This window comes from Pleurodeles waltl, chromosome 10 (assembly GCF_031143425.1).
Source record: "Pleurodeles waltl isolate 20211129_DDA chromosome 10, aPleWal1.hap1.20221129, whole genome shotgun sequence".
Classification (NCBI taxonomy): Eukaryota; Metazoa; Chordata; class Amphibia; order Caudata; family Salamandridae; genus Pleurodeles; species Pleurodeles waltl.
In genome coordinates, this window is record NC_090449.1 from 966,087,094 (window position 1) to 966,109,023 (window position 21,930).

Here is a 21,930-nt window from a genome sequence, read left to right on the forward strand (position 1 = left end):
ACCACCATGGTTATATTGGTGATGTGCAACCTCATTATGTGTCAGGCAAAAACACTGGCTCAGCCAGTCTGTGCAGCCTTGTGACCGTGGCAGTCTGTGCTGCCTGGCGGTGCCGGTGGGACCGCAGTGGTCTTTGCTCCATAGGCCAGCATGACTCATAATACGGTGGTCGGACTGCCAACCTGACAGAAGTCGGACTGCCAACGCTGCCAAACTCGTAATGAGGCATCAGATCATTAATATAAAGAATAAATAATAGAGGTGCTAAAATGCTTCTCTGCCAATCCTCTCATTCTAGGCTGAATGACTCAGTGTACTCACTTTTCAGTCCGAATCTAACACTAACAGAATCTAACACTAACAGACAGATTTCATTAAAAATCAGACAGAGAGTTGGCTAGATGGAATCAATCCCCTTATCCAATAACTTGGGCCATAATTTGGACATGTTAACGCGATCAAATGCACTTGCCAGGTCCATAAAAGCCAAGTAGTGTGGGCAGTACATGACTACAACATATGTGTCGATAATGGGTTGATGATTCAGGCACTTCTCCACTGTACTGAGTTTCTCCTTAAATTCATAACAGTAAACATTTAGAATGCTTTGAACATTGTCCCAGGATTAGATCCAGTTAATAATCTCTCTCCCCAAAACAGCTGATGGATGAATAGGGGAGATCAGCAGACAACAGCGAGAGAATTACACCCTTCCTTGAAAATAGGTACTATCAAGGAGGAGGACCAGGAGGGTGGCAGGGTTGTCCTGGAGGGCAGTAATTATTTCCTCTAGGTCTATCTGTAGACCAGCACTGGAAACACCGGCATCATGCTGGCTCATATAATAAACCTTGCTTCTTCTGGTCTTCAGAATTTGGGTGCTAAGTAGTGATATACTCCAAATACTGCTTTAAATGAGGCTAATCGTGTGCCAAAATTGTTTTGAATCTTTAAGTTTATTGGCCTTGATTACAGCATACAGAATATTTGCTCTTATCTCCTTTTTCCTCCACATAAGGGTATACTTGTAGCAAGCCCTACAGCTCTCCACTTCCTCCTTGTTTCTGGGTTTGGCATCAAATGCATGTCTCAATTCTCTATTTGCAGAAGAGCAAGTGGGATTAAACCACATAGGGGGCTGGGCATCAGGGCTAAAAACTATAGCTCCACTTTCTCCCTCTGCAGTAAAACAGATGTCAAAGGCTGAAAATTACCCTTGATAAAAGATTCATGGAAAGTATAAGGGTTGGGTAACCTCCTGACAACGCTCAGGTTGATGTGTTTAGTGCTCATATTTACTCTTGAATTTGGTCATATGGCAGAATTTGAAAGGGAGATCGATAGACACAGTAAGACGGTTCTGATCTCCTATACAAAGATTTACAGTTTAACTTTTTGAGGCAAGGCTTGTGACTGATCTGGACAAGAAAATGCAGTTGATGATTGATGAAACCAAATCGATAATGCCCCCCCCCTATCTTTGGCTCTCACTGATTTGGTTGGTTAGGCAGCAGAAGAAAAGCAACAATAATCATTATGATGAATCTCAGAAACTTCCTAGGTCTCTTGTAGCAAAATAATATAAACTTCTCTAAGAAGGCTAGCCAATTACCAGACTTTACTCTAGCAGCATAACCCATAACGTTCCAGCTAATTATCCTAACAGGATCATGGGCTGGAAATATCATGCCCCTCAGGAGGTAACTGACAGCCTTGAAGTATGAGCTGTCTGCACCTTCTATGGGGTAAATAGCTGGATTATCAATCAATGTCTGTCACATTTTACAGAAGTAAAAAGTGATTTGAAAGTACAGTTGAACTTCCTGAGATAGTAGCTGGAGGTGGCATGCAGTTTAAATATGCATGAGAAGAAATTAAGAGATATATTGAAAGTCAAGAGGAAAAGCCAAGATATTGCTAATTCTATCAAAGAGATTACAAGCGCAGGAGAGCAGGTGGATAAAATTCATTGGGATTTTGAAGTTGATTACGATTGTTTTTGCAGCATAGCCAATCTAGGGTTCTTGCCTCACAAAAAATGTGATCAGAGTTTGCTGGGCTCAAAAGGCGAGAGGATTAGAAGACCAGTGGACCCCCACCATCTAAAGGTGGAACATTGGCTAGAGTTAGAACATACAGGCAGGGTTAGGAGGTAAATTCATTATAGCTAGTTGCTGAGACTCAGTCATACATTTATGAATGCATTGATCCCTCCACCTTTTCTGGTTAACCTCTGCAAAATCCAGAGCAAACTCCAAAACACTCTCTGCAACAATGACAGGAAAGAGAGGGAAGCAGGTTTATTTGCCAACCCCAAATTATCAATTACTACACCTGAGTTACTGCCGAAGAACTTCTGGACGTGGAAGAATTGATATTGGTTTATGATGTTATTCCAGAAGCCTCCAACTTGCTCAAGGATGTCTCAATGTGTGCGAATCCTTCAAATAGTGTGTATGAAGGATTGACACACATTATTAAACCATTAATTCTGTCACACCCACCACTTCAGTGAGTAGTGTTTCCAATGAACAGAGACATGACTCATCTCTTAGTGTGCTGGCACCCTTTTTCACAGGTAGCAAACGCCCTTTGCACCTGCTTCTTGAACTTGATTGCAGGCTCAATAGCCTGGGAGTAAGGATTATTAGGAGGGGATAAAGAGCTGGGACTAATTACAGCTGTGCTCATGGCAATTGGAGCTGTAGTGCAATCATTACCCAGAGGCCAGCCCACGACTGTTCACTCATTTTAAAGTCTTTCTTCCGCTAGCTCTATCTCTTTATTTAGCTTCCTGACAGCCCAAACAATAAACCTAGGGGCATATTTATGAGCCCCTTGGGCATCCAGAGCATCACTGGTGGCACAAACTACAAAATCATATCTATGAGGCCATCCAAAGCCACTGTGCGTGGCTTTGAATGGCCTCATAGATATGGAGTAATGCAAGGCAGCCAAATCATTGCTGTGCCTTACTCTGTACTCAGGAGGCGTTTTATGGGTGTTGCAGTAGTTGTTCCCGTGCAACACCCATGAATTTTGACTCCCCATATTTGCAAACCCATGTAAACCTGGGGATGCGTTAACACCTTATGCCTCTCAATATGAGGCGTAATGAGCAGAAATAAGTATATTTCCCCTCATTTTTTCATCTTTCCATGTGTGCTGCATTACACAGCACACATAGAAAGAGAAAAACACCTTTCAGGATTGTTCTTATGCAGTAAGGTACCCCTTCCTGCACAAAAACAATCCTGACAACAACACAGGCTCCTTTGCTCTGTGGTGAAAGGAACCCTGCGCTGGCGCTAGGCTACTGCAACACTGCCAGAATACGGGGAAAGGACAGGAATGCACTGTATTGTTTAAATAGGGTGCATTTAACATACTGTGCTGCCCTACACCAAATTCACATAAATGAGGGCCTTAGTGCTATTATTAATTGATGAACTTGGGTTGCCTGCAGCTTTACACTTACCCATCATGAGCTGTCCTCAATCATCTTCAGCAGATGAAGCAAATAAGAGGGGGGTGGCCTAGCCTGGCCTCGCTTGGGTACAGATGGGCACTTTAGAGCATTGTTGGCCCTCCTCCTGGTCAGGGCCTTGAACGTACTTGTGGGCAATTCTGTCTGCCTAAGACTCCAGTCTCTCTGTAGCTTCTTTGTCTCCTGCTCTGTAGAGGCACAACAGGTGCTTTAGAGTGTCTTTGCCACTACACCTATTCAGGGGTCTGAAAGTGCTTATGGGAAATGCCGTCAGCCCAAGACACCAGTCACACTGCAGCTCCTCTGCGTCCTACATAGCGAGAGCAGCCTAGGCACTTAAGAGATTCCTAGCCCTGTAGTAGGAAGTTGGGTTTTGGTTGCAGTGGTCCCCCCATTTTTTGCTTGGTATTCGATGCAACTTTGACTGAAGTGCACTGGGTTCCTGCTAACCAGGTCCGCACTGCCCGTGTTCCTGCCCCAAAATTGACACAACTGGTCACTTGATCCCATAGTGACCAGGTCTTTAGCACCTCTGCAAGTTCCTATTATTGGTACATTTGGTACCTGGGAATGAGTACTGAAGAGGGTCCCCTAAGAGCTGTGGCATAACTTGTGCCATTCTAGGGGACCTAGCACCAAACTCACACAGAGTGCCACTACAGGCTACATGGCAAGCTGCTCTAAGAAGTGAAAACATGACATGGCCCATACTTGTGTGCCATGTCCCCCAACACTGCCTGTAATATATGTACGTTACCCCTACAGAAGTCCTTACAGCCCTAAGGCAGAGTACAATACATTACAGGTGAGGCCATATCTGCATGAGCACATATGACCCTGCTATGCCCTTGTCGATTCTTAGACATCGTAAGTGATCAGGGAAGCCATTTTAAGCACATGTGCTTGACATTGGTCAATACCAGTTCCCCAGCTACATGATGGCTGAACAGAAACTAGGGATGTTTGTTCTCAAACATCTTGTGTTAATGAACCCTTGCTGATTCCAGTGATAGATGTAATAATAAATGCACCCAGAGGAACCTTAGAGGAGCACACTGAAAACCTACCAACTGCTGGTGTGCTGACTGACTGGTTTCTGCCAGTCTGCCACCAACAGACGAGTGTCTGCCCCTCAAGGGTCAGAGCGTTTGCAAAATATATGTCTATCTTAACAATATACAGCTCCTTGCCAAAGGGCTTCATAGGTCTGCCTTAGAGGAGACTTATATATAGTTAAGGGACTAGTGTACTTTGACATTAGTGGTAATGGCAAAGTCAAGTGTGCAGTCCATGCGCAGCCTCCTGTCTGCAATGGCAGTTGAAAGTCATATTTCACTTTGTCACACAGAGAGTGGCACAACCAGTGTTGCAGCTCTGGTGTAGATAGGAAGCCTTACATGCCCTGGGTATCTGGGAACATATACCAGGGACTTATCAGTAAGTCATCACATAGAAATTGGGGGCACCCAATTAAACATACCATTTTGGAAATAAAAAAATATTTTCACTGAGGTTTGGACAGAAGGTCTCCTTCCACTCTCAAAGTTAAAAACCAGCAGCTCATAGTCGAAAATGGGGTGAAAACTTGTAAAAAGCCTGTTTGCTCAGAAGCACTGATGTTAAATATTTTTATAGAGTTTAGCAAGCTGCAACACAATTCCTCTATGGAATGGGGAAGCTTCCATCTGTCTAAAGACACTCTCACAGATATGACTCAGATTGCAGATCAGAGTTATTGCATAGTTAAAGGTTTTCTGAAAGAGGTAAAAGGAACATGCATAAGTAGGGTGGCCATAGTTGCTTTCCTACCTTGTTGTATTCTGGTAAAACATTTTGACTGGATCCTCTTCAACCAATTTAATTAGACATAACCTTTGTGTGTTACTCAAATGCTGGGCACAAGGTTTTATACTCAATTATATACCAGAGACTCCACTGTGCTAAGGGGACACTATGGAGCATGTATTTGTTAGGCATGATGCCGAGTGTTTAGACAGAGAGAGTTTCAGGCAAAGATCAGGACCACTGAACCATTTACACATTTGGTGAAAGAAGTATCCAACGTGTTTGCTCCTGCCTTTCGGCTAGTACTGAGTGCTATTAGATCCAACTTGATAAGATAAATAGTACAAGCTTGTTATTTCTGTTGGACATTAATGAACCAAGCCCTCACTGTCCCTAAAAAATTAAGGGCCACATGTACAAAGATCCGGTTTTGCGACTTGCAAACTGCAAGTCTTAGCGACTCGCAATTTCTGAGTCGCAAAACCGGTTGTACAACAGTGTACTTTACACTGTTTGTGATTCCCAATGGGGTTGCAAATGACCTACCTCATGAATATTCATGAGGTAGGTCGCAATTTGCGACCCCATTGGGAATGGCCACCCTCACAGGGATGGTGGCCTGCTGGGGACAGCAGACCACCATGTCTGTGACTGATTTTAAATAAAGCAGTCGTTTTGTTTTTTCAAATGCAGCCCGTTTTCCTTAAAGGAAAACAAGATGCATTTCAAAAACATAACCAGGTATTTTGTGTAAAATCAACATTTCCATTGCTTTCTGTGGAGTAAGACTCTTATTCTTTTGAAAATGTATATCTTGATTTGTGTATGTTGGATTTTTGTAATTTTGGTCTTGTTTGATTTAGATAAATATCACTTATATTTCTAAACGGGTGTGATGTCCATTTTGTAGTGTTTTCACTGTATTACTGTGTGTGGTGGTACAAATACTTTACACATTGTTTCTGAGACAAGCCTGTCTGCTTGTGACAAGCTAGCAAGGGGGTAAGCAGGGGTTATCTAAGTGTGTTTCTCCATTGCCCTGACTAGAGTGAAGGTCCCTGCCTGGACCGAGCGCAAACTGACTGGCAACCAGCGACCCCATTTCTAACAGGCAGATTTAGCAACATTTTGCATTGTAACCAGCACCATTTTTTATTATTATATACTTTCCTGTTCAAAACATATTTACCCTAGAAAATTGCCTAAAAGTAATGCAAAGTAGAGCAAGTCGCTGCTTTGTGTTGCTTAGAGTCAAGGGGGCATTACATGGACCTTCCCATGCGACCACCCATACTTTGTGATGCAAAACCCTATGTACAAAAAATTTGAGACAGGGTTTTACATAAAAAATGATCTTGCACTAAAAGGACAAATGTTTTCTTTTCTCCTTTCTTTTCCAACAGTGCATCTTAAGTCACACATACAAAGTAGGAAAAGTCTTAAAAGTTGTCTAGCCACAGTATTTTGCACTGGAGGGAAAGTCTTCCCATCCAAAACCTATGCTACACTCAGGTACACACCCTTCCACTATGACACAAAGGTGTGTGTGTGTGGCACATGGCAGCAAACATCTGTGCTGGTGCTAGGGAAACTAGGGAAAGGGGAGGAAAGTACCATATCTTTGTAGATATCACCCTCGCCTGCTCCCTCCCAGGCACGATACATAGCACAGCATTTTTGGCTGCTGCACAGTGCTGGGTGACTCCTTAGTAAATCACCTCCTCAGTCTGAAAAATAGAAGTCTGCAAAATGGGTGTCAGAATCTGTCAACAGGGCAAAGTACCAGGCTGTGTCCAGGAAGGTCTCATGTTTGTTAGATAAGCTTTGAGTGACATCACGCTAAAGCTGTTGATTTTGCTTAGCTAACCTTCCAGTGTGAAAAGGTAAATTTCATGCCTACTGCTATCATTGTGTTGGTCGAATACTTTTAATTCAATCAATCAGTGATTTTTAAGGTGCGGCTAATCACGAGTAGGGTCTCATGGCACTGTTTGTGGGTGCCTTCACCAGGGCAAAAATTTTACTTTGGGACTTAGGGGGTCATTCCTACCCTGGCGGTCTATGACCGCCAGGGTAGGTGACGGAGGAAGCACCGCCAACAGGCTGGCGGTGCTTCCGGGGGCATTCTGACCGCGGCGGTAAAGCCGTGGTCAGAAACGGGAAACCGGCGGTGTGCTGCCGGTTTCCCACTGCCCCAGGGAATCCTCCACGGCGGCGCTGCTTGCGGGAACAGGTGTTGTGGGGCCCCTGGGGGCCCCTGCACTGCCCATGCCACTGGCATGGGCAGTGCAGGGGCCCCCTAACAGGGCCCCATTAAGATTTTCAGTGTCTGCTATGCAGACACTGAAAATCGCGACGGGTGCCACTGCACCCGTCGCACCCCTTCCACTCCGCCGGCTCCATTCGGAGCCGGCATCCTCGTGAAAGGGGGTTTCCCGCTGGGCGGGAGGGCGGCCTTCTGGCGGTCGCCCGCCAGCCCAGCGGGAAACTCAGAATGACCGCCGCGGTCATTTGACCGCGGTACGGTCTTCTGGCGGTTCCCGCTTGGCGGGCGGCGACCGCCGCCCGCCAATCTAGGAATGACCCCCTTAGTCTCTGAAATAGAGCTTGGAGTTCTCCAGCAGAACAAGGCAGAAGGCAGTATCTGAAAATGATATCTCAGGTTCGAACATTTACTCACTGAGGGCCCTCTGAAATGGATTTGCTACTGCAAAGATGCTCCAAGCAGGATAAACTTTTTTTAGCACAATGAAGTTGTTCCTTTGCTCAATAGGCTCTAGTGGTTAGTTGTAGCCCCCTTGCATCTATTACTCTGAATTTTTCTACATCCTAAAACTTTGCAGAGTACTTTCTTTTCCACAACTCTACACCTGAGGCTCTCAGGCTTCAGGGCACTCTTAGGACCTCTGGACTTGCTTAATAAAATGGCCTTGTACAGAGTTCAGTGCAGGTTCAGTTGTGACTTGGATAGTGGACATCCCGAAAGTGGTTATTCAGCTTTTTGTGTCCTTCTTGCAAAACAGAAGGTATGTCCAGTGACCCTTGAAGTCAAATTATTTGTCCTGGGTACAAAAGGCAGCATTTCCAGTCCTTCAGAGCTTGACTCAGGTTACAGCAAGAAGGATTCAGTCCTATTCTGATCCTGCAAATATCCAGAAAATGTTGTCAGAAGGGTTCCTTGGGATGTCACTTTTATGATTTACACTAGCTTGTGTGTGGTGTAATTCCTAGCTCCTCCCTAACCAATGGTATAAAAGTTCCCATAGGTTACACTAACCACTTTTTCAGCGGTTCCTGTTTATTGTACTGCAAACAGTCCTATAATATACCCTATTACTACAATCCAAGACAGGGGAACCCTTTCTTCCTCATACAGAGGCTTTGTGTCCATCCAAGGTTACAGTCAGGAAAAGAAAAAGACTCCTCCTCAGTGTCTACTCTGAACTGGTTCTGGGTGCAACTTCCCTCCCATAGGTTTTGGAGTCAACCTGGCTGGTGTGGCCCTGAGAAACAAAAGCTGGCCTTTGCCCGGGTATCAGTTTACATTTACTTGTGAAAAGCCTTGACTCACCCTGCTCCTTCACTAAATAATGAATGTACTGGGTACACCCAAATCTGTCCTTCCTTTAAGGGGAGAAAAACATCTCCCCGCACCTGGATTATTGTCCCTGCTCTGGGATCAGTTTTCACACCTCATTCAGGTCAAGCACTGGCAGGCAAGCTATCAGTGCTCTAATGTTAATTAGTCCATGGGAGATATATGCAGGTAATTTTGGTGTTCTAAAATTTACTTTTCCTAAATAAATATTAAGAATCTGACTATAAATGTGAGGTTTTAATAAATATTAAAAAAATAGTCTTTGAATGATCTTTGTACCAATTTTCTGTCACAGTTTACAGATTATAGACAGTACTTTAATATTTATTAGGGTTCAGTTACAGTCCTGCAAGTGAGTATAGTTTTTGGGTCCGAGTCACTGGAGTAACATGCCAGGTTTAATTTTGCATGTTACACTTTTAACCATCAGGCATCGTAACTTGTCGGCATCAATGTGTAATTAGAGGTGACATTCATATTTAAACAGACAGTTCCCCACTGTGAAAAAGGAATATTCTGATAGGTTTGTGCAGAAGATTTTAGGCTGCTGCAATCAGGCCAAACATGGCAGGCCTGTAGCCATGTTTTACTGGCCATCTCTGCTGATGTCACAATAGGTTCTGCACTCCACAGGTGACAGCTACCTTTCAAGCCTGAGTGTATTTTCTATACCATAAACCTAGAGGCATGTTAAATATGTCAGTCATGGGTAGGGCAAGTTAACCAAATGTAAAAGAGGATCACAGATCCTTTGCTACTGTTTAGGAGTGGTGAAGTACACAGAGTTTCAAGTCCAGAAAAAATATGGTCCAGAAAAACACAAATAATCTGGAGTGACCATGCAGAAAAGGCAGATTTGCTACATACCCTCCTCTCAAGCCAAGAGCTAGGTAGGCTCAGCATTCATTTGAGGGAGTCTCTGCTTAGATGTAAAAACAAGGACAATTCACCACCTCTGCAGAGGCACTTGTCTGCTCTATATCCCTCTGAACCTAGTAGTACCCCTTTGTAGATATCTTCCCTAGCCACTAAACCTGTCTACAGGGAATATGTTTTTCTTCTCATCTGCAGGCCCCACCTCTGAGATGACCAATGCTAGCCTACTCACAAAGGCACCTGAGTATGCAAACAGTACCACCATGCCCAACAAGTTTATGATGCCCATTCTATCCCCTAGGTAAGACTTCTGTTCCCAAATTAAAGACAGACCAGCGGAGACACCAACAGAGGTTGCCAACAGCTATCAGTGTCCAGAAATAGTCCATTGGCCATGCACTGATAGGTGGATGCTTCTGTTCTGTGAATGGGGTAGGCCTAACTTCCAACCATGTTTAATGGGGGCACAGGCACTTTACTATTGTTAGCAGCGTAGAGTGCTCAAAGATCTAAGTGGAGCAAAACTAGGGTCTAGGAAAAGATTAAAGGATTGGGTGACCATGCAGAAAGGTAGATTTGCTACCTGGGTTTCACATTCTAATGCTCCCACAGCCTAGTTCCCACTGCACTTCAACATTCCAGCCATTCCTCCACTGTATGCTAACTACAGACAGAATGAAATTATTGGTTTGCCAAAATTACATAGGTGTAGTCTGGTTTCACAATAAAACGCTTGGCCGACACAGCCTTCCACCCTAAAGAGCTGGGTCAATCATTTCTCTTACCATGAATGTCTGTGAGGAATCTTTCAAGACTGAAGATCACACTTAAGCTCAGAATTGAAACGTGTGTGGTCCAGATCACTATGATGTCAAGGAGAGACATCTAACTCACTGAGCCATCTTCATCTTACCATCTAAGCAAATCTTTGTCTTAAAAGCATCCTAAAGCACCTAAATATATATTTATAGCTTTAAAATATCTCAATTGCAATCAATGATGTTATGAAACACACAATTTGATTGCAAAAATCAGAAGAACCTCAAGTGTGCACATATCATAGGGTCCATTTTGAAATGTTAAATTCTTTCTTCAAAAAACAGATGCATCATTTCCCCTGCCCCTACAGTTCCAGACACAATTCGAAGAACTCACTTTTCCCTAAGAAAGTGGGTTCACAATAAGAACATTACACTTGGTTATAATGGAGAAATATGTTCCTAGATAGTACAGTGGACATGCCTACAATTTATTGTCTCAGCACAAAGAAATTATTGCAAACGTTTGAGACCGCCAAACACCACATCAAACAATCAATACTATGGCTTTGTTTCATCATGCCAATTGTGATATTTAAATTTAGGAATTCCCTACATGGTTTCAACAAATGAAACGTGATAGCCAAGGCCACGCCTCCATTCCAAATCAACCAAGTGGAAAATGCAGAAGATGGAACTATTTTTGACAGAACTGGGTGAAATCTAAAAATACAGAGCTCCCTAAAATGGCAATCCTGAGTTACTTTTCACTTCACAAATGAGATTGTTCCTTAAGGTCAGACATATTTGATGGGAAAAAAAGTGAAACAACTCGACACTCTACATTTCCTGTAGCATAGAGTTGTGTTTGTTAGTGTCTTAGCAAATGTAATGACTTGAGTGCTGTTTATGTATGTTTTACTGGCTGTATTTTTTCTCACAAGAGTAGCCATGTTGTGACACTAACCATCTTTCAAAACATTTGCTCTCTCACTTTTTTGCCTCAGGTATAATTTCAGACTCCATCACATGTCAAATGAAGATATCCTGATAGTAGTGAAAGCTGCTGCCATCAAACCTACTGATAGGACAGGTAAAGCATAATAGCGATGAGAAATTGTGGATTCTGTAAAATTGGCTTTCGACTAGCTATGGGAAGAAAAGTTAAGAAGGCATCAATAGCGTATGAGTAAGTAACGCATCCAAGGTACCTTTACATTAGGTTGGTGAGAGGACAGCAACACGTACGTGTAGTATTTGAATGATGTGTGCGCATACTTCAAAACAGCAATGTATTAAAATATATGTGTATAGTACTAGGAGATTAAAGATGCTTTAATTCACTCTCTAATAAAGAAGTTAATCTTACATTAAATTTAAGAGCCTAACATTTGGCCTGCAATAATAATGTAATATAAACTCTCAGACCTGAAGACCTTGTCCATCCACGGTTACAGAATTTGCTCTTTGCATTTTTATACGGTCCCCTTGTTTGTTCTGCTGCTGAGGGCAGTTCTTTTCTCTTTTCAAAGTGGACTGTCTCTCCTTTAGGATTAAAAACAAAGAATCAAAAGAATGCACCAAATCGATTTGCAATATATTAAAAGATTGGAATTGTTTGTCAATCATTATTGCATTGTTTATTATTTTGGAAAACATTGTGTGGTACTAGCATAGTCATGTGCTATAAAAATCACCAGGCATTTACCTTATGTAATGTTCCAAATTTACGTGGCTGAACATTATTTCTGTGTAGTTAGCTGTACTTTTAGTTTTGTCTAAAGCTCAACATTTCAAAGGCAGTTTGTGATCATCAATACAATATTTTTATTCAAAAATGAAATGATGCATTATCCTTTATTGTGGGGTAAACATTGGATATTAAAGGCAGCAATGTGTTACAAATACTTCAGAAACATGGAACCTGATAGAAACTTCACATATAACATATACTGAAGCTCAAAATGATTTCTGTACAGTTCTGCATACGTAGTTCTGCATAGAGGTATAATTATCAATGGCATGGATTATGCATCAATCGATTACTGCACCAATCATCCAACAAAAGTATTTCGTACTACAAAGCCAAATTAAAGGCAGATCGCTTGTAATACAATATACTAAACATTATAAGAAAAGCAATGACACATTGCATCAACATAAAACTAAGACAGATATGTCATTTTTAAGAAACCTAAAGAAAGCTTTCCTATCAACATCAATTCATCTTTAAATTAATTGTCAGCTGGTGACTCTAAATGGTGATGTACATTTCCATTCTCTCAGTACAAATGTGCTGCTGTTCCATTCTCTCAGTAAAAATGTTTACAATGCAAGCAAATTACTCATCTATTTCTAGATATAAGGATACATTTACCAATCCCTTTGAAATGGATGCACTTCTACTCTGGTAGACATTCGTCTACATTAGAAGTTAAATTGTGACTTTTGTGTGATTCACAATAATCCAAGGGAATACTCCTACAGGTCTAGAACACCTGTAAATATCCTGGAGTCTAGTCTCCCTCTATATTCAGTCAATCTGATTGTCCACTATATAGACAACCTCCCCAAGTATGGTGCAAACATGCATGTGCACATTAAACATGTAAAATAACCTAAGCCTTGGGAGTTAGAATACAATCAAAAATGTTTCAAGTGAAAGTAAGAGGCATTACTTAGTCATATTGATGTCTGGGTTTGATACACCAGGATCTATGCAATCATTGATAATACTGATAAGGAAAAACTGCTAAGATGCCACTCTCAGTATGTGTCCGTTTCTAAGAATGGTGCCCCATACAATACAATCCTTTTATAACTTTAATCCACAGGGGGCTTAGGCACTCCAGGTGCATCCAGCATGGCTGCTAACTCTTGAAGTAAAGAAAAATATATATTTTGCAGAACTTCACAAATGCACCTGTGAGCATAATATTGTGTTCTCCAACAAGTGGGTAGGAAGTCAGTAGAGATATACAGCACATGTGAAAGTATAAGACCCTAGCTGTTTGGCTCAGGTTATGGTATTATCTGAGGAATGCATCTCTGTCTGAAATGATTGTGAAGATCTCAATCCCTAAGATCACAAAATGTCCAAACTAATGTTTAAGTGTGCTTTTCACTCAAAACTTACAATGTGAATTCTATGATTATTGCGAGCAACCAAAATTTTCAGTGGAATAAACATATTTAACACAAACATATGGCAATCTGACACTCTAGATCACTGCAGCCCTAATTCCGTGCTCATCGGACAAATAGGTGCTATTTATCATGCCTGAGTGGAGTACATTACTTATCAAGTCTGATGAATAGTACCTTTTCTGCATTTGGGGAGATTAATGTGCAGATTTTGGTGCTTATTGCACCAAAATAAACATGGTATAATAAATACTGTATATTTTCCCCCTGTTGAAATCTGATGGGTTTGTCCAATTGAAATTTAATGAAGGGTGAGGAATTTCATCCATTCAGTAATTACAGGGGGGTGAAAATTACCAATACCACTCAACTCAGAATTGTGACTCCTGCCCAAACAGGGTTTGCGCAGAAGCTGGAAAACACTTTCACTAACTCAAAACTTACTTCTGAATTTTCCACATTAGCAGAAAAGGAAAAAGAAGTGAAGTGAAAGGCCACTTACTACAACTACATATTGTATGATGCATGATAGAAGGACAATGGAAACATCTGAGGTTTAAAACCAAATGTTACAAATGCAAAGAAAATGAGAAACCATGGTCAAAAGAAATTTCAAAAGAACTGAAGCAAGCTAAGTAGATGTACACAATTGACGTTTGCAACTCTGATTCCCACAAGTGTTTAAGATCAAAAAGAGCACAGTTCCAGGTTAAACAAGAAATTTATTGGAGACAGCACAGTATCTGCCTGAAGCCATGACATGAGGCAGCATCTGATGTTCTGGCCCATGGTTACAGAACAGAACACCAATACGTACAAATGACACATGCCACAGTTAAATATAAACACATATAATGAAGGGAAACAAGCCCAAGATACTACCATCGCCCTTCCTAATAAACCTAAAAGAAAAGGAGAATTAGCTAATTAAAAAAGCCAAGAAAAACGATATACAGGAGAATATTACAAGGTTTGCCTACAAAACAATATAAAACAAATACATTTTTGATAATTTTTTAAGAATCCGTCTAGAGGTTGTATCATTTTTCACCCTGAAAGCAATAGATGCATCTTGACCTTTCCTGTCCTAATGTGACTGTGCTCTGGGACCATTCTCACTTCTGGCTACTCTCCAGACATACCAAACCTTCCCATCCTGTGTGACTACACTGTTACGATTGACTTTGACCACACATACAGGATTACCAAACTTGGAAACCCCCTTGGCTAACACTCTAGGTTTGCGAATCCTGACCCAATCACCTACCACAAAATCAGGTACCTTGACTTTCCATTTAGCATCATAAGCACGTTTAAACTCGTCCTGTGTTTCCTTCACTCTTGTAATCACTTCTTCTTTGCCTTCATCATCAGCCTTACCAGCTTGCCTCCTATTAAACCATCACTGACACAATTTGGAAACAGGCTCCCTCTCTTTAAGTAATTTAAAAGGACTAACCTGAGTAGTGGGTGAAGGTTAATGCGATACAAACATAACTTTTCCCCGAGTTTGTCCTTTCATCCTGCTCCAAACACACGGGCCCACAACATGTCCTCCTTCAACATGCAGTTGAATCTCTCTACCTGACCATTTGCTTGAGGTTCATATAAAGCTGTGGTGACATGGCGAATGTTAGAAAATTTAAGGAAACTATCCATTTCAGCAGACTTCAACTGCACTCCATTGTCAGTAACCAGAACTTCTGGCTACTCTTCTCCTTTAAAAACTCAATCTCACTTTTAGAATGGTAGCTTACCAAAACTATTCAAATTCACAATCTGGTGTCAAAAAATGGAAGGTGCCAGAAATATAAAATCCCACCTTTTGCCATGGAAACTCAGGCCATTCAACCGGAAGTAAAGGTGCAGGTGTAACCTTTAACATTTTCTCACTATTGGCACATATATCAGACTCTCTGACCACTCTGCACCACTACCCTATTAAGACCCAGCCACCAAAGCACCATCCTTACCAATCTCTTCATAGATGACATACCCAAACGTCCCTTGTGTGCCACAGATAGTATGTGATTCCTCAAGCTGACAGGAGGTATACACTCTCGTTCCTTAAATAAGATGTGTTCCTCAACCTCCAAAATATCAGAAATCTTCTAATATGGAAATAATTCAGCTGAAATATCTTTTCGCATGATCCAACCTTCTCTGACATTTTCCACAACTTTTCCCAATAATTGGTCCTCTTCCTTGGAACTCTTCCACATCTCTTCAGTGATACCATCAAATGTTCCTAACATCATATACACTTCACTAGTTATCACTTTAATCGTGTCCGCTGCAATTCAATCTTCATTTATAGGACAAGGCAGCCTAGACAAACAATCTGCTGTGACATTTTTCTTACCTGGAACATATTCCACATTGAAGTCGTATTCCTGTAACCTTGACATTAAGCATGCAATTCTGGCTGCAGCGTTGTACCCCACTCCAGGTGACAAAACTCCCATTAAGGGCTTGTGATATGTCTTTAGGGTAAATCGAGAGCCTCACACATAAATATGGAGGTGTTCAACTGTCCATACGCAAGGTAGCTATTCATTTACATGACAGCATAGCGGCCCTCAGTATCACTGAGGGTGCAGGAAGCGAAAGCTACATTTCACTCTTTTTTACCACTATGTTGTGACAAAACATTCCCCATTCCATACAGACTCACATCCACAGTAATGATACAGTTTCTATTCCCAAGGAAAGGTTTCGATGTGGGTGCTTCTTCCATCTCTGTTTTAATTAGATCAAATGCCTGCTGTTGTCTCTTTGTCTAGACAAATTCTGTGTTTTTCCATGCTAGTTCTCTTAACTGTTCTATCTTGGTGTCAAAGTCTTTGATGAACTTGCTGTAGTATTTAAACAGCCCTGAAAATGACAACAAGTTCTCCTTACTGTGAGGTACTGGTAGTTTCATAATGGCATCAATCAGAGACTTTGTATTTAACACTCTTTCTTTAGATAAGGTATGTCCCAAATACTTCGCTGTGTCTTGGAAAAGTTTACGCTTATTACTTTTGAGTGTTAGACCATGTTTCTTCAACATCCCATGCACTTTCCTCAAGTGTGCCGAATGTTCATATACATGTCTGGTGAAATTGAGGATGTCATCCTGGAAACACTTGACAAAAGCTTCCATACCACCAAAAAATAAAACATAGCTCTTTGAAAATCGGATGCTGCTGGCACAAGGTCAAAATGCATCATCTTGAACTGGAACAAACCCTGCAGTATGACAAATGCAGTTAAACTCTTAGGCCCAAATTTATACTTTTTTAGCACCGCATTTGCGCCTCTTTTTGACGCTAAAGTGGCACAAACTTACAAAATACTATTGTATTTTGTAAGTTTGCTCTGCTTTTGCGTAAAAATATGATGCAAATGCGGTGCTAAAAAAGTATAAATATGGGCCTTAGAGTCCTTGGTAAGCTCAATGTGGTGGTAGGCTGAACTGAGATCAAGTGTGGAAAACACACTGGCACCCACCCACACATACCTCATTAATATCTGGCAGTGGTTGGCAATGCACAATAAAGTTGGTATTAAGTGCTCTAAGGCAATACACAACCTTAAAGATGAATCCATTTTACGTGCCAAAACAATGGGAGACACCCACTCAGAAGATTCCACCTCTTCAATGATCTTTCCCTTGAACATCTCATCCAAAGTGCTCTTAAGCTCATTCCTTCCATTAATAGGCACATTTTCCAACTTTTGTTTCACTGGTTTTGCACCATTCCTGAGCTTCATACCATGAGAGTAACCACTGAGCTTTCTTAACTTTTCAGTGAAAACATCAGGGAACTGGGACACAATACATGCAGCCTTGTCCTGTGCACTGACCACCAAAACTGGTTCTTAACTGTGGGGATTTAGTAGGATGCCAAATTTCCACTTATGTCTCCATCCATGAACATTTACACCTTTTTTCACTACATAAAGTTTAATAGAAGCTTCCCTCTCTTTAAAGGGAATATCCACACAGATGTAAGATCTACATAAGAACCATCAACACTTGGGCCACAACATCAGACTCCTTCAATTCTGTCATAGTAAACACATATCTAAATCTGTTTAGAAAACAGTCTTCAGTAATTATGATCCATGGAGACTCCAAATCTGCCATCAGCTCCAATTGTCTATCTACAGTTTGACCCTTACATTTAGGAGATTTTTTTTCTCTATCACCCTTTTCTTCAGAAGTATTAACAGAAAATACAATCCCTTTTTCTTCCTCACCACTTTCTTCCCCACATGCACATCTTACGGACACCTTCCCAACACTAAGAGATTTTCCTCTTGCCACAAAAGAACCTTTCTTCCTGTCATCTTTACACACCTGCACAAAATGTCCTACTCTGCCACATTTGCTGCACTTCTTACCTATGGCAGGACAATGAGAAAATGAAGCCAAATTCTTTAAGCTTCCACACCTGTAACAGAGAGTAGTATTTTCTCCTCTGTTTCCTATTTGTACATTTCTGTTGGCAAAGGTATTTTTAACCACACATATGTCATCCTGAATTCTCATTCTATGCATTGGTTTTGGTATCTTGCACTGACTTAATCCACTAGTCTGATTACTCCAAAGCCTTAACTGTAGTGACAGCATCTTGTAAGTAATTGTCACCCATCACCCACAACCGCTCTTGTATTTTTTCACTCTTGACATTTACAATAATCCAGTCCCTGATCATTTCATCACACATAGCTCCAAAATTACAGTTCACCGACAATGCCCTCAAAGCAGTTAGAGAATCATCAAAAGATTCAGCATCATGTTGTGCCCTAGTATAACATTTAAATCTATTCAAGGCTATACTAATAGTTGGCTTAAATGTGCGTTCCTTGTGCAATAAAGTCTCTTCAAAATTCTTAATTTCTCCAAAATCCTGAATTTGAGATAAAGTTCTAAATATACCTTGCCCCTCAGAACCTAAACAATAAAGTAATATTATTTTTTTCCTTTCAGAACCCATTCTGTCCCCATCAATAGCCTTCGAATAAGTGATAAATTCCTCCTTCTATCTGGTGCATGGAACATGAGGATCACCCTTAGACTGTACGAATCTAGAGTGAGAATCAAATCGCATAGTGACCATGAAATGTTAATGTTAACACTTAAATTTAAATATCCTAATAAGAGAATAAATATAAAGCATATAGAAATGCACACAAATATTGTAGGGAAAAAGATCAGGAATTTAGGATTATTTATGCACACCTCCACATTTTGTTTACCCAACACGTTTTTTTGGTGTGCACCAAATTTTTTGAAAAATTGCTGTGTACCTCAGTGTAGAGAAACAACTAATTAACCAATGCACAGCTGTGCGCGTCAGTGTTTCCAAAAACAGTACTGCACAAGTACGCGTTATTATCTTGCTGTGCTGAAATATGATGGTCCATCTCAAAATGGCAGAAAAGTTCAGAAAACTGTATAAATGCACAGACATGCAGCTATGCGCATCGGCGTTACATACAAATTGCCAATCGAAGTTGGCAGCCAGATGCGTGATGAAACAAGGATGTGTAAATGCACAGACATGCAGCTGTGCATATCAGTGTTGCCAATCAAGGATGGCGACTGGACCAAGGATGGCACCACGTAGTGACAGTAAATGCAGCACTGAGGTCTTCTCCTGACATCTCCAATCATGTTGTGCGGAGGCAGCGTATGATCATGAAAGGTTGCGTGTCCAGTGTGATGCTCTTAATAGCAAACTTCTTGCTCTTGCTCTCCTGAGCAACGGTAAAAGTATTCAAAGAATGCCAACCCATTGACAATGAGATAAAATAGGGAAAATCTTCTAAAACAGCATAATAGGTACAATGCCAGTGCTCAAAAAATGTCAGCGTTCCAAAAAATCCAAGAAAAGTCCAATGAATTTGCTGTATGCAGTCGCTTTGAAAAAGTAATTCTCAAAAAAGATGGTACAACACCTGTGCCATCAGAATACGTAGCAAGTGTGTCTTCTAATTCGTCTCCAGTGTTGCAATCAAAAATAGAGCTCAGGTCCAGGAGGCTAAATAAATAATTTATTGGAGACAGCACAGTACCTGCCTGAAACCATTAAATCAGGCAGCATCTGATGCTCTGCTCCAAGATTCCAGAACAGAACATCAATACTGTACAAATGGAGCACGGCACATTTAAGCATAAACACAGATAACTAAAGGAAACATGCCCAAGATTTTACAGATATCACAATATCTAATTTTATTTGTGTTTTGAATATCTGTATGATGCTGCAGATTCTTTGAAATCTCCAAGGTGACTGATATAACTGATTTGAAATCCTGAGAGAGCGGACCATTTCGACAGACGAAACTGAAGCGGGAGCACTTTACATCCACAGTCACCATGGTTGTTCAAGGAGCACTTTGAGGAAGCCAGCAAAGTGCAAGACATATTGAATTCTAATAAACATAAACGTGTGATATCCAAATAACACTAGTGGACAGTTTTCTTTTCATTGTATCATACCATTGCCATTGTCAAGCTGCATATATTACATCATGGTGAGAGTAATGTTATACCCTAGGGGCAGATTTACTGATATTTGACGCAACACTGCTAGGCATACTGCTGTGTTGTCTGTAAGATAGAGAGCATATGCTTGCCATATCTACTAAGATATGGTGCCCTTGAGCTCGCTCCTGCTTAGCACATTCTGCAAGGGTCCCTGTTGTATAGGCAGGCTTTTTCTGTACAGTGGATGGTACCTCCCTGTACAAAAACAAGTCTAAGAGGCGATTTCCTCTTGCTATTTGTGTGCAGAATGCATCAAGCATAGAATGACTGCATGTGAGTAGTGACCACCAGGATGGGAAACCACTGTCTTAAGCTGAAGTCAGATAAAACTGAGGCTCTCCACTTCGGGACGGACTTCAGCTTTTGGAATGCTACTTGGTGGCAACAGCACCTTGGACCTTCTCCCGCCCCCTTTCCAAAAGTAAGAAATCTTGGGGTAATATTTGATTCTAAACTACCTTTTCGGATCAAATAAACAACTGCATCTCAAGTTACTTTTTCCAGCAAAGACATCTAAAAAGGATTCTGCCTTTTCTTTCTGCAGATCTTCGAAATCTGTTGTCTCTGGTGTTATCAAGGTTCCATAACGCTCTTTATTTGGGCTTAGAGCATGCCTCCGTCATGAAATACAAAGAGTATAAAATGCAGCAGCTCGACTTATTATAAACATTAAAAAATGTGACTCCGTTTCAAAAGCTCTTGAGGATCTTTTCTGGGTTTCAACAAAAAAAGAGTGGCCTTTAAGGTTCTGTGCCTAGTGTATAAAGCACTTCATGGCAATGGCTCAGTCTACCTTAGGAATAGGCTTTCCTGCTATGTCCCAGGTAGCCTTCGATCCGCAACATTGAAGTCGGTCAAGGTACCTAGTATCCGTACCGCCTCTTGGGGAAGCAGAAGTGTTTTTTGTTTGGTGAGCAAACTTTAGAATCAACTGACTTTTTATTCTAGAAGTCAATTTGCTGACGTTCAGGAAACTGCTTAAACAGGGCTATTCCATCTTCTTATGTTGCCAGGATATCTTCTCTTTCCTGCAGATGCTAGCCTGAAGACACCCTTGTGCATTTATTGCACTTTACAAATAACATAACAAAGTAACAAGGAGAAATGCAGATATTTCCCCTTGTGATACTCTGTCAGTTAGGTACGCCATTTTGGTGCCGACCCAAGTTTACAAGTCTTTGTGAATCTTGGTTTACTTTAATATACATGTGTGGATGCATGAGAATGCCCATGCTCCACCCCTGTAACGCCTAACCGACACAAAGTAACACCAGGTAGCAATATGTGCTGTGGCACGTTAGTTTGGATTTACTAAATCATGCAAATGGACTTTGCATAGCTCAGAAAATGCCAAAATTGATTTTGCTTAGGGCTCCCACACAAAAGTGACACAAACCTAAGAAAAATCTTAGTTAATCTAGGCGTAAATGCCTAACCCTTTCAAATAAAGGTACCTGAATAATGCACAGTAAATAGAACTGAATGCCTTTGAATACTATACCCAGTACATTGAATGCATCATAATGTAAAGTGTGATAATAGGATGATGTGTTTTTTTAGGTTTAGCAAAACTCTCCAGCTTCCTGTAAATAGCATCTATTATTACACGTATCTTGATATCTCAACGAATAGAGGTATGCATTTATTATGTCATCCATCCCCTTGCAGCATACTTAAAACTCTAGCGCTGCCAGAAGTGCATTTAAACAAGAATCAAGAAACAACTCTCTGTCCAAAAGCC

The 21,930-nt window shown here is 41.1% G+C and overlaps 1 protein-coding gene across 2 annotated transcripts in view; it reads right to left on the reverse strand.

Annotated features, from left to right (window-relative positions):
- The window catches only part of DGKB (diacylglycerol kinase beta), a 2,237,541-nt gene that overhangs the window by 1,516,720 nt on the left and 698,891 nt on the right, over positions 1-21,930 (reverse strand). For both annotated transcript variants that reach the window (XM_069211796.1, XM_069211795.1), the window contains one exon: positions 11,933-12,049. In XM_069211796.1, the coding sequence (XP_069067897.1) occupies positions 11,933-12,049 (117 nt within the window). The remainder of the gene's footprint in view (positions 1-11,932; positions 12,050-21,930) is intronic.